This window comes from Salvia miltiorrhiza, chromosome 5, assembly GCF_028751815.1.
Source record: "Salvia miltiorrhiza cultivar Shanhuang (shh) chromosome 5, IMPLAD_Smil_shh, whole genome shotgun sequence".
NCBI classification, from domain to species: Eukaryota; Viridiplantae; Streptophyta; class Magnoliopsida; order Lamiales; family Lamiaceae; genus Salvia; species Salvia miltiorrhiza.
In genome coordinates this window covers 6,696,937-6,710,796 of record NC_080391.1, presented here as the reverse complement: position 1 = coordinate 6,710,796, position 13,860 = coordinate 6,696,937, and the positions used below count along the sequence as shown (strand labels likewise).

Genomic DNA, 13,860 nt, shown 5'->3' with positions numbered 1-13,860 from the left:
AGATGGTGTGGGTCCCACCACCAATAAAAGAAAAAAAATTAAAAAATTAAAAAATTAAAATAGTTAACGGTGTTAACCGTCCGTTAAGTAGGAGGGGTCTACTTGGCGCAAAACATGGACCTTAGGGGTTTAGTTGAGACACCCCTGCGCATAGGGTTGTATTGGCTACAGAGGCCTCTACGTTAGGGGCCAAATTGATACTTAACCCATTTAGTTATATCAGTCTCAAAACAAATGTTGCTACCTAATTTAAGAGTTAAAGATAAAGTTAATGTTGATCCCACGTTAATTAATAGTATTAATTAATTAGGTATATGAGGAGTATTATACTCCCTCCGTCCCTGAAATAAGTTCCTCTTTTTCCTTTTTGGGACGTCCCTAAAATAAGTTGGACAACTACCCCACCACTAATAATACTATATTTATTCTTACTTTTCACTTTTTCACCACTCCCAATACTAATTATAATATTTTTTCACATTTTCACCAATCTCAATACTAATTATAATATATTTTTTCCACTATCAATACACTTTACCACTTTTCCTTAAAACTCGTGCCGTCCCCAAAGAGGAACTTATTTTGGGGACGGAAGGAGTATATCAGTATATATAGTAGTAATAATTATGTGCATAAGTGACCGATTGTAAAGTTAACACACACTGCCGACGCAACCCGCCCCCAACCTCAATCCCGTGCCGAGCCCGTGCCATGCTTGGCCATGGTCTTGTGCCTCGTGCTTCCTACACTCACGTCCGCGAACCTGGACTTGAATCTTTGCAATTAATTTTTGGGTGGGATATTAGACTTTATTGGATTGGATATGTTGGACCACCAATTTCTCACCCCAAAAGATTGAGACTCAACTCGTAACTCGTTGGGCTTGTGCGTGGACATGGGGACTTGTTTACGTAGTTGGTTTGGATAGCTAACCTGTTGGTCTCCCGTAACTGTTGCATCATGAGTTGTTCCACAACAACCGTAAACCTCCCATCATAATAGGACGGGTGGGGGGTTACAGTTGGATTATGATGAGATAAACCTCCTAGCATGTTTGAATCTCCAGAGAATCAAATACTACAGTCCCCATGTGTCATGTGTGGATTGTGCCTATAAATAAGACAATCACCTATGTATTTCATACACCAAAAATCCGCATACAGGCATTTAGACTCTCTCTGCATACATAATGTATGTGATGAGTGTAGAATTAATCCGAACAGTAGAAGATAAATAAAACAAAAAATAACACAAGAATGTACGTGGTTCGATCATAATGATCTACGTCCACGGAGGTTGCCTGGGTTTTCACTGTATTTTGGGTGTGATTACATTTACATAAAAAAAAATGAAAGATTAAAAGAGTTTAGCTAAACCTATAAAAAAAAGAGTCTAGTCAAAAAAATACTTATAAGAGCTCTATTTATAAGCTATAAAGCAAACTTGACCCCTAAAGTCCATTAATTAGTACTTGGGCCCATTAACTCAAGCAATTAGGCCCAAGCCTTGTTACACTAATCTGCGTCTTGAAATTGAGCTGACGCGTGACATAGCTGGAAGGCACAGTTGAGCTTTACCAAGGCGAGAACTAGGTTAAGCTGCCACGATAACTCCCAATTGATAAAGTCAACATTGCACCAAATAATAATAATAATAATAATAATAAAGAGAAATATTCAAGCTCTGTTATTAACAACGTTGGTGCATATTTTACTCCTCATCAGTATGAGTTATGTTATCGCCTCGTTTCAATTCGTCGAAACTCATTGATCTACATGTTGATACCCATAAGACGAAGCTATTTTATCTTTTGGGGTGATACGCCAATCCGTGAGCACTATCGGGGCGTATGTCATCTTGCGAACAGATGATTCTCATCGGCTCGATTGTTATTCTTGAGTTTGTTTAAGTTGTAATCTTCAATTATGTTTTATTCCTTTATAATATGATCGTCCATAATTTTGTTTCGTTGTAATGCACCCGCAAGCACTATATATTCAACACTTATCTCTTTAGTCTTGTGGGCACAAGTTTGGGTGCTCCCTATATTATATCCATCAAATTTGGGGGAAAGGATCGGTTTGATATGGGTGGTTTTGTGCGGCTCATCAAAGACAAATGTAATTGTTAGTTGGGGATCTCGTCACAACAGACTCGACTAACATTATAAACAAGTGTATTATATGTGAATATGTGAGATGACAAATTTACCCATGGAGCGCGCTAAGTGGTCCCTTAACTCAGATTTTGTCTATAAATACTCGTTTATTCTCTATTACTCCATCCGTCCCGTTCCAAATGCCTTATTTCTCTTGGATACGGAGATTAAGAAATGTGTATAAAGTAGATAAAATGAGTATAAAGTAGATAAAGTGAGTTGATGGAAATTGTTTAAATATTAAGTATAGAGAGATAGTATATTGCCAAAAAAGGAAATGAGACATTTGGAGTGGGACAACCCAAAATAGAAAATGAGATATTTGGAATGAGACGAAGGGAGTATATTCATGTTTTTCACACATACTCATGAGTCATGACATTGTAAACTCTCTCTAGTTATATAAAGCTTTTTTTGAGTTTCCTTCCTATTTATTATTTTCAATACTTTCGTCATTACAATAATCTTGTTCTTAACTACGATCATCGCCTTCGATTATATTGTCGAAATTCAATCATTCTTCCAATCACAAAGTTTGGACGTCGAAGTTTCTTTGACTAAATTTTAGTTATACACCCGGTCTTGGCCCCTTTTCCTTTTAGTTTAGAGTTTCGATTTTAGTTTATATTTACAAATGAAAATGAGTTTGAATAATTAAAATCACTTCTTAATTTAAGTGAGTAATTAAATTGTACTAACTTCGTCATTCCACCACAATCAGGAGTATATCATATTACTGAACTCTATTTAAATATACACTTATTTTTAAAAAAATTAATTATACATTACTATCTAAAATAATTTTCCTTGAAAATTCGAAAGAGTTAGAAACTAGTTATAAAATCATTGGAATTTCCATTTGAAAGATTAGAAAAGGAGAGAAGTAAAAAAAGAAGAGCTCGTTAATAGGGATGTGACGATACGGTATACCTTAATAAATTATACATACCTTATACCTTACTTTTATTTTCGGTATGGAAAAATTTCATACCTTTACTTACGATATACCTTAAATTACGGTATGAAAAAATCTCATACATTTACCGTACCTTTGTTTCGGCATACCGTACCGTATTTCGATATATCGCGGTTTCGGTATACCGTATCATGTTTCGGTATACCGCACTTACATGGTATATTAAAATTGATAAATTTTGGTACGGTAATATCGATAATTTTGTTTTAAACTTGCTTACCTGATAAACAACATCAAACAAATATAATGTCAATAATAAAACTCAAACGCAATAAAATAAATAAAGTAGTACAAAATTTATTCCCGTCTCAACAATTTCACAAGTCTACAATATAACAACATTAACAATACTATAATTTAAATAAGATGAATATTATATTATAACTATGCTATAATCCTATAATATCAATATAAACAATACTATAATTCAATTCAATTCAATTGTATAACCTATATATTATACTATGTTCATTTTTGTATCGATGATATTTATATTCTCATACTTGTATATATATTCGTGTAAATAAAAATATTATAAGTTAGATGTAATTTATTGTAGAACAATAATCTTAATTATATACTATAAAATATAACTATATAACTCACATAAGGTGAATATTATATCATAACTATGAAATAAATTCATGTATTATATATATATATATATATATATTTATCATTTGATGATATTTATAAGGTGAATATTATATACTATATGAACTATATTTTGTTTATTTTTGTATCATTTGATGATATTTATAAATTCATGTACTTGTATATATATTCATATAATATAGATTATATACATTATTTTATAAAATTTATCAATATTTTTAAAACTATAGTTTTTAATATAGTATATACTACGATTTTCGATACACGGGTATATACCGACAATTGCGGTATATCAGAATAAGGTATTATACCTTAATATTGATATACCGGTATACCGTTAATAAGATATCATACATTATTCCGATATATACTTTAATACGGTATTTATTGATTTTTTCAGTATATATCTCGGTATCGGTATATGCCCCTATAACTTAAGTTCGATATTGTAAGGTATTTTCCGATACGGTATGACCGATATACCGAGTTTTCGATATATTTTCCAAGCCCTACTCGTTAATCAACGGCTAGAAACAGAAAAGACGGACCTAAAAGAATGACGACGCTGCGATTTCATCAATCGTTCAAGATATATTGGGTTACTGAAAATACCCCTAGCATCAATTTTTTTTATTTGGATCTTTCCAAATCAGTAAGTATTTCCCTTTTATTTTTAGTCTGAAAATTCTGTTACTCATCCTTCAAATTTCCAAATTCCAATTTCCCGTTGTTGAGTAGCATCGTCGAAGCGGAGGAGTGCTGAGGGGCGTTTCCTGTTTTGCCCCTCCCATCGGAAATTATTTCCGACCAAAACCAATTTTCAAATCTCGTATGTGGAAAGGGTTGAGTTCCGTTTGGAGGTAAAAAGAAAAATTATGATAGTTAGGACATACGGCCGGCGGAGTAGAGGACTGACAAGGAACTACTCCGACGTCGTTTCGGAGTCGCCTTCCCAGGAATGCCCCCAAGATGTTTACAATTTTACATTTTCGTCCCAGGACTCCGCTCACTGTCACTGGTCCAATCCCTACAGTTTCGATTCTTCGCAGGAGCCGAGGCAATTGACGATTTTGCCCTCAAGAAGGGCTGCTGGTTGCGGGGATAATGGTGGACGGAAGAAAGTGAAGCTGATCGGCGTTGATTCGGAGCCATACGGTTTGAGTTCATCTCAGGAATCGAAGGATTATCCGGTGGTGGAGATTTCCGATGGAGAATCGGAGGAGCCGAGATTTGTCAAGAAAGTCAATTATGATCCTTTCGAGTATGATTCTTCGCAGGAGTTGGAAGAATGTTCGGTTTTACCACGAAAGCGGAGCGTGGAGAATGGCGTTTTTGGGTTTTCTGAAAATGCGGGTTCTTGGAAACCCAAGTTGAAGGATGTTGATTCCGATACATACGGCTTGAATTCATCGCTGGGGTTGCGTGAATTGGAGATTTCAGAGCGCAGAGTGTGCCGGGGTAGCAGGGATTCTTGGGACATTGATGGGGTTTCCCGAAATCATAAGAAGAACTGTAAGGAAGAGATCGGGGTGTTGGATAAGAAGAAGACGAAGAAAAATAAGAAGAAGATGAAGACGGAGGAGGTAGGACTAGGTGATTTAGTTCTTACATCCACATTGATGGAAACTCAGGAGTTTGGGGAAATGATGGAGCACGTGGATGAGGTGAATTTTGCACTGGATGGGTTGAAGAAGGGGCAGCAGGTGAAGATTCGGCGGGGGAGTCTTCTATCTTTATTATCGATTTGTGGAACAGCTCAACAGCGGCGACTTTTAAGGGTTCATGGGTATGAATCACTTCTAGTTTTGGACGAGCATACTTAATATTACCTATATCAAGAATATGCGTTTATCATATCTCTTGCTGTCTTGAATGCTATTATGGGGATATAAGTCCGTTAAATTATGGGGTAATGTTGTAAGTTTGCTAAAATGTCAATGGAGTACACATATCTGGCATATGGTGTTTATAGATATTTGGTTGGCAATCACATCATGACACTCAGCAGCATCTGATTATTGTATATTTGACTTGAAAAATATCTAGATATTCTTTGAACTGTCTAAGACTTGTAATGCTTTATGTTGATTTCGTTCATTAAGTTTTGCTAAGTTGAGCTACTCTGCACCTATTGTTTCTCAGCTTTGTCCAGCTAGTGAGTAGCCTGTGTTTCCTTTTGATCCTTGGTTCATTACAGATGATCTTAGTGGCTTAGGTATTTTTCACGACTCATGAAGGATGTATGTGGTGGCTAGTTGTCTGTTTGTCACTGACGTGATGTTATTGGAAATGGTACTCTTGCCTTACTGGAATGTGGAGGATGTTGGTTAAGATAGATCAATGGGATTGAACACCTTAGTGTCTTGCTGCTGCTGGGTATTGATTAAACATAGACCAGTTAGACTGAACATCTTCTGCAGATTAATTAGTGTCTTGCTGCTTCTGCGATAGTTCCCAAGTTAGCTACTGACCTTTGATTTTGCAAATCATGTTCTGTTGTTTCCCTTTTTCTTATGCCACTGCTTGCAGTGGGAGTTCATTATACCCTTTCTTTCAAAAAACTTGAAAGGAAAAGGGGCATGCCTTAAACTTTTGTTCAATGAAGAGAGTTAAAATTCTTGACAGACAGTGATCTGTAAACACACGTTTTACAGATCAATGAGATTTAATTAGATATACTAGTCAATGAGATTTCTGATGAACTCACTGAAGTTGGACTTGGTTTGAGCTCATCTTATTTCCAGTATCTGCTGTTATCTTTTGTAGGTTGACCAAAACTATTATTGATGCTGTTTTGGGACTCAATTTTGATGACCCAGCGAGCAACCTTGCTGCAGCTGCTTTAGTTTATCTACTGACAGCTGATGTGAGTGATTTTAACCATATAAATTGCTGAACATGTTGGTGCTTTTTCATTTTTATTTGAGCCTATACAGTGCTTGATGTTTATGTACTTTCTTGATTTCATTTGTTTCAGGGTCAAGGAGACCGTCTTCTGGAGTCACCAAGTTGCATATGCTTTCTGATAAAGATGTTAAAACCACATGCATCGAGTGGCGCCAAAGAGAAAGCACCAACCATTGGTAGCAAACTTCTTGGAGTCTGCAGGAATGCTGGTTTCTTACAAGACTCAGCCAAGGGGACTGATTCCAGCTTTACTGCAATCATGCTAAAGGTTCAGGATATCCTTGTCAGTTGCAAGGAAATGAAGCCAAGAGATGATGCTGATCATAGGATGGAAGAACCCAAGTTGAATCCTAAATGGGTCAGTCTGCTTACAATGGAGAAAGCTTCCTTATCTGCCATCTCTATTGAAGGTTAGAACTCTTTCTGATGTACTCTAATTTGTTTCTAATGAACTCCTGTTGCTTCCTAACATTTACTCCCTCCGTCCCATTACAAATGTCCTACTATTACTTTTGGGCACGGAGATTAAGGGATGTGTAATTAGTAGATAAAGTGAGTTGGTGGAGAGAGAGAAATAAATTAGATTTGTAAAAGTAGGTATAGAGAGAGAGAGTAGGTGGTGGGCCCATTAGTTAATTAGTCTTTTAATTATTTGCCAAAAAAGGAATGGGACATCCCATTATGAAAACTGAGATATTTGTAGTGGGACGGAGGGAGTATCTTTTTTCTTTCTTTCCTTTTTTGTTTTTGTTTTTGATCAATTAGCCCTGATTAGGAAAGTAACACTATTTTCCTTGAAGCTCTTAATTATCTATTTGTATCTCTTGGTGGCAATTGATTGCACATGTTTTCACCTTAAAGAACCTGTTGTTGGTACTCATTAAAAACTTAGAATGTTTGTGTTTCATAGAGATAGATATTGTATCAACTCGCAGTTTCCCATTCAGTTATCAAATCTCAGGGACATAATCTATTTGTGTTTGTTCTAATTTATGTTCGGATGTATTCTCATTTTACTCCATTTTTCTTTTTTCTCTGCTCTGAATCATCAGATACCTCTGGCATTGTAAGGAGAATGGGGGGTAACTTCAAGGAAAAATTGAGAGAGTTTGGAGGACTTGATGCGGTGTTTGAAGTGGCGAGGAATTGCCATTCCACAATGAAGGTGCGAACACTGGATGTTGTTCTAATTAATGATTTTATGATATATGTCTTCACTGAAGTGTGATTCAAACTGTTGACAAAAGATAAGGTTTATAACTGCAGCTATCAGTGTTCTGATTAAGAATGCCGTAACGATACGTTACTCTAACCTTCACATATTAGCATCACAAAGTGAAAGCAGAGTGAACTGATTTATAGAGATAGTTGAATAGTGACTGGTTTTGGTCTTTTGAGTTAAGGTTGGAGTACTATTTGTACTTCCGAACCCTTTCCATGAGAAAGATGCAGAGAGAAACTGGTCTTACTGCTCCGTACCATGTTTTTGTTAGGCTGACGATTCAAGGTTTTTTTTTTTTTTTCTTGTAATTTACAACTTTTACTACAAGAAGAAGGTTCTCATATCTTGTCTCATATAATGGATGTATATTCTCTTTTTTGGAAGGAGCTGATTAAATGTTATTCCATCATCTTTCTGGTAAATGATTACAATAAGATCACACCAACTACCAAAGCATTCAGTGCAGAAATGTATATGTCTGTGAGATTTGTAACTTATGAAATAACTGAGGCTTTGTGACACCTTTTTGCTAATGTAGGAGTCTTGTTATCCTTTTAACATTTCCATAGCCTCTAATGACTATTCTTTATGTTGTGCTTATAATGTGTGGTCAGATATGTTCTGGTAGAATGTTCATACTTATCATGTTTACACTTTTTATTGTTTTAGCTTTTATTAAGGTTATATTTTCTGTAACTCATTCTTTTATGCAGGAATGGCTGGAGAAGAGTCCGATTTTTGCTACAGATTCGAAGGCTAATTTGGGGCTAGATAGTCTAGTAGTGCTTTTGAAATGTCTCAAAATTATGGAAAATACTACTTTCCTTAGCAAGGATAACCAGGTAGAAGATGTTTGTGGCTCCTAAAGTATGCCTACTTAGTTCTTATATTCTTGTGTCCAACCACATGCATTTCTTTCTGAGTTCCCATAAATGTGATACTGAAATGCAGTGCCATTTGCTTGGAATGAAAGGAAAATTTGATGGTCAACAAGCTCCACGTTCCTTCACGGAACTCATTCTGAGTGTCATTAAGATTCTATCAGGTATCACCATAGTTTACATGTGGAATATATATCCTTCATTCATTTGATTGTTCTTTTACTGATCATGTTAAAAAATGACCTTGCATGGAACTGATCTTAAAAGTTCTTCAGAATGATTTTGTTTTTGTTGCCTGACAGTAAGTGTTGTTGATGTATAGGTGTTACCTTACTGCGAAGATCCTCGAGCAAATTCCGGGATGAAAAGATGGGTGGTACCTCTGAAGAGGATATTCACTCTGGTGGGTTCTGTAACATGGCTGTTTCTCAGAAAAGCTCAAGTGCATCTCCATGCAATCAATGCCTAATACCTCTGCAGCCAGGATCACGGTCTAGTCAAGAATCTAGTCAGGCATCTGTGGATCCTCTATTGCTAAAGATGAGAGTTGAGTCTTCTTCAGCAGTATCATGTAGTGGATCATATGTGAATTCAAATGGTGTTGTACAGATAAGTGGTAACGGCTCAGAGTTGGATGTTGGTTTTACAAAGAAACTACTAGCACATTCCAATCTTGGAGTGGAGGACGGCCAGGACCCTTTTGCATTTGATGAGGGTGATGTCGAGCCATCAAAATGGGAGTTGCTATCTGGGACTGGAAGAGTGCAGAGATCTCTGGCTCAAGATAATGGGGGAATCATAAGGGAAAATGAAGACTTTCATCACTCTGCCTTGATATTCAGCCAACAAGAGTCGAGCAACATGGAGATTCGTCATTCAGAGGATGCGTCATGTTCTTCTGCTGGTGATGAAGAAATATCTGACCTTCTAGCAGATTGTCTTCTCACGGCAGTCAAGGTACTTGTGAAAAAATGAATTCTTTTTTTTTTTTTTTTTTTTTTTTTTTTTTTTATTTATGAAATTACATTATAAATAATACAAACCACACACACACCCCACCTAGTGGTTATTGTGGCCGAGAGTATTCGAACCTGTGACCTCTTAGACAACAGGCAACCACCCCAACCACTAGGCCATCCCAAAGGGACGAAAAAATGAATTCTTGTTCCTCTATTACATTGTAGCTATAGTGTCACTGTACTTAACTTTTAGTCAGAAACACTGTTATGGAGCCCTTCTCCCAACGTCTTCCAGTGAGTACATTCTTTTTGTGTAGATTTACTTTTAGATATTTAATGACACTTAGCTGATTTGCATGTGTTTCTTCATCAACCTTCAAAAATATATTGAATATGTCATTGATTTTCAGGTTCTTATGAACTTGGCCAATGACAACCCAGAGGGCTGTCACCAAATTGCAAAACTTGGGGGCTTGGAAATCTTATCTTTTCTGATTGCTGGTCATTTTCCATCATTTAGCTTATCTATGCCACACTCTCATAATGTTAGAGAGAGTAGTTTGTCGTCTAAGTCAAGTCCCAGGATTGACCTACAGAGCAATACACCTCTAACTGATCAGGAGCTTGACTTTCTTGTTGCCATTCTGGGTTTGCTTGTGAATATGGTAGAGAAGGATGGACGTAACAGGTAAATTATATTTGTTGTACCCCCTTGTGTGTTGTGTGAGTAGGACCACTGCTATTTCATTGACTTTCAAGAGTATTTGCCAGATATGGTCTGTAAATTGATTGGTTACTCAAAACTTGTACCCTTCATCTCTTTTGTGTTACTCCAACATTTCATTTTTCTATTTCTGGGTTGTGTTTGGCTGTTTTTGCAGTAGTTTGGAATATGAGTATATTTAACTTTTAAGAGGGTGTTCGGATAATGCTTATTTTAGAGAGCTTATAAGCTCCAACAACTTACAAAATATTTCAAGAGCTTATAAGATGTAATATCTTGAGAGCTTATAAGTTGTCAAAGTGTTTGGATAATTGAACTTATAAACTAGAGAAAGAATTGTGTTCGAGAGAGAAAATTGTTGGGAGATGAAATTGGAAAGGTATATTTTGGAAATAAAAAACCATAGTAGGGTTATTTTTTTGAATAAGAGTGTTTGCTTTGAGGAACTTATTTTTTGGGAAGTTTATAAGTTATTGAAGCTTATTTTTACAGCTTATAAGCTATTTAAGAGCTTATTTTACCAAACACATCTCAAGAACTTATAAGTTCCTAAACAACTTATAAGCTCAGCCAAACACCCCTCTAACTGATGCCTAACATCATAATCTTTCTGTAAACTGGGAACTGAGACTATTATTTTCTTTTATGAATCAGTGTGTTTCTGCTAGTTTCTTGGTTGTTGCCCCCTGATTCTGTTGCATGCAACATTGTTTTTGAAGTGATGAACTTCTGGAAACATCTTTGTAGATTAAACAATACAGTCAATCCTATTTCATTGCAGATCTCGGCTTGCGTCAGTTACTGTTTCATTACCCAGCATCAGTGGTCTAGACATGGAAGAGGAAAGGGATGTGATTTCTCTTCTGTGCTCAGTTTTCTTGGCTAATCATGGAGCTGGTGAGGTTGCTGGAGAGGATAAATGTTTCTCATTGGTGAGGAACTGTCTTGTGTTATTTCTGGGAATTGTGGTTCTCCCCTAATCTTCTGACTCAAAGCATATGCTAAATTTTGTTGTTTATTTGTGGTAATGTTGATGCTTAGTAGCTTTTTTATATGCTAATAAAATTGTTCTTTTTCCTCATCAAAAGAAGAACAACTAACAAACAAATAGTTCTCTATATTAATCAATTTTTCTTCCCTTCAAATTGTCTATCTATATTCTTAGATAAGATGAGCCTCCTTGCACATAACATAAGGTTGTCTCAAAAACTCTTATTACCCATTAAAGTTGAATAATTATGGATGATGATATTGTTGCCTCAGTCATTCAAAACGGCTGAAGATTTAAACTTCACCATTTACTAATTTATGCTATTTTCAAAGGCTCTACCGAATTAAGATAGATCATGATAAATTATAAATTCTTCTATATTTGGTCTGTAGAAAGAGATGGTACCAAATTATTTTGTTTATTTATTAGAAATGGATAAGTACATTATGCAGTAAGAAACTGATGTAAAATCTTGTTCTATAGGAGGATGAAGAATCGATGTTACAGGGAGCAAAAGAAGCCGAGAAAATGATTGTAGAAGCTTATTCAGCTCTTCTTCTCGCATTTCTTTCCACGGAAAGGTCAGTGTGGGGCCATAAACCTCCATAATTTGTTTATTAATTAATTTATATTTATTACGTTCTCTCATAAATTACTTTCTCTACTTGGCTTCAGTAAGAGCATACGTTGTGCCATTGCTGAGCGTCTTCCCAACCAGAAGTTGGCACTAGTTGTTCCCGTGCTGGAGAGATTTGTGGTATGTATTTTACAGCTGGTGACTAAAGTTGATGTTTGACATACTTACTAAATCCTAGTTTCTGTATATTTTTGGGTAGACAAAAACTGGGATATATTCAATTAATGGCGGTTGAAGGCTGCAATTATAAGAAATAAGCGCGAAACAGGATAGGGTGTTTGGAAACTTGCCCCTTTTATTAAATCAACAATAACTCGTTTATTATTTCAAAAGTTGCCCTTTGGCAGTTTGGCTATTCGGACAAAAACAGGCTTCATAAGAAACTTGCGGGATGGCCTAATCTCTCGTGCCTGATACATGTATCTAATTGTATAATCATTGAGTTTTTTTGTGCCATTGAGATTTTCAGACATGCTTAATTGTTTCACTCGAGTTATAAATGCTTCCACCTTTGTTCTTATGTAGGTATTTCATATGACAATGAACATGATCTCACCGGAGACGCATACCACTGTTCTTGAAGTAATTGAATCGTGTAGGATTCCATGAGAGCGAGCTGTTAAGCCGCTTGTGGAATTAGAGCAGATTTTGTACAGTCATAACTCTCCTCTTTCTCTCTCTCTGCAGGGGATGATTTCACCTGGCATTGGGATTCTTTTTTTCTTTTTCTTTTTTTTTAGAATTTACTCTTTTTGGTATATTTGATTCATTATATCTTACACATATTGTGAGGACCTCAGTTGCCTTGCTAACTTGGAGGATTATACGATTGTATACGTGCAATTACAAAATTCTGTCCATTTGTCTTGATAGTGGTAGCTTTTGTATGACATTCTTTTTTTGTTTAAGAGATTCTTATATCTTGTTTATTCAGTACATTTTTATCGATTTCTTCGGCCTATTTATACATCCAATTGGATTCAAGGGTTTGCTTGTTCTCTGAAAGAGATTCGCTGTGTTAATAGTTGAATTTTGTGATACCATTTCATTATCATCAATATTAAACATAATGGAACACTGTATAAATGTGTTTGAAATAAAAATATACTAGTATTTGATTATTTTAATATTTAGGGTGTGTTTGCTTTGAGTTACAAGAAATGGATAAATTCTATTTATAACTTTATACGATTTCTTTGTTTTGATGTAATAAAAAATTAGGACATTTTATTTTAACCCTTTATACTTTATTTGCTTTGGCCTAAAAATTTAGGCATATCGCATAAAATTTCGGTTAGCACATTTTTTATTGGGTAAGGTATAATTTTATATTTAATAGAGATAAATATATTATTATTCAAAATAAATAAAATCTACTATAGAATATGTCCTCATTTTAAATGATAATAGAGGGATAAAAAAGTAGATAGTAAAACCTGTTTTCTATACATGGTAAACATAACTAGATAAATATTTAACTGATAAGTTATAGACTTATAGCAGTAATGATATATGATTATTTTATTTGGAGGGAATAATGATGATATTGATTGTAATTCAAAATAAATAAAATATACTATAAAATATGTCCTCATTTTAAATGATAATAGAGGGATAAAAAAGTAAATAATAAAACCTGTTTTCTGTACATGGTAAGCATAACTAGATAAATATTTAAGTGATAAGTTATAGACTTATAGCAGTAATGATATATGATTATTTTATTTGGAGGGAATAATGATGATATTGATTGTAATTCACTAATTTTGAGTAATAGATGATGTAGGATA

General features: G+C 35.2%; 1 protein-coding gene across 2 annotated transcripts; it reads left to right on the top strand.

Annotated features, from left to right (window-relative positions):
* Positions 1–4,278: 4,278 nt before the first annotated feature.
* LOC130985561 (wings apart-like protein 2) lies at positions 4,279–13,018 on the top strand. Of its 2 annotated transcripts, none has more exons than XM_057908590.1 (12): positions 4,279–5,535; positions 6,516–6,615; positions 6,727–7,066; positions 7,709–7,821; positions 8,592–8,720; positions 8,830–8,923; positions 9,082–9,716; positions 10,129–10,406; positions 11,224–11,374; positions 11,917–12,014; positions 12,109–12,190; positions 12,596–13,018. In XM_057908590.1, the coding sequence occupies exons 1-12, from the start codon at positions 4,625–4,627 to the stop codon at positions 12,677–12,679; spliced, it is 3,015 nt and encodes a 1,004-aa protein (XP_057764573.1). In that variant the 5' UTR covers positions 4,279–4,624; the 3' UTR covers positions 12,680–13,018. The 2 variants fall into 2 exon arrangements, with proteins under 2 accessions (XP_057764573.1, XP_057764574.1); XM_057908591.1 differs by having other exon boundaries at positions 4,292–5,535; positions 12,758–13,018.
* The last annotated feature ends 842 nt before the right edge of the window (positions 13,019–13,860 follow it).

Coding starts and splice junctions, on each gene's coding strand:
- LOC130985561 (XM_057908590.1), top strand. CDS start 4,625: ATGATAGTTAGGACATACGGCCGGCGGAGTAGAGGACTGACAAGGAAC. Junction 7,067..7,708: donor ATCTGCCATCTCTATTGAAG/GTTAGAACTCTT, acceptor CTGAATCATCAG/ATACCTCTGGCATTGTAAGG. Junction 9,717..10,128: donor GTCTTCTCACGGCAGTCAAG/GTACTTGTGAAA, acceptor ATTGATTTTCAG/GTTCTTATGAACTTGGCCAA.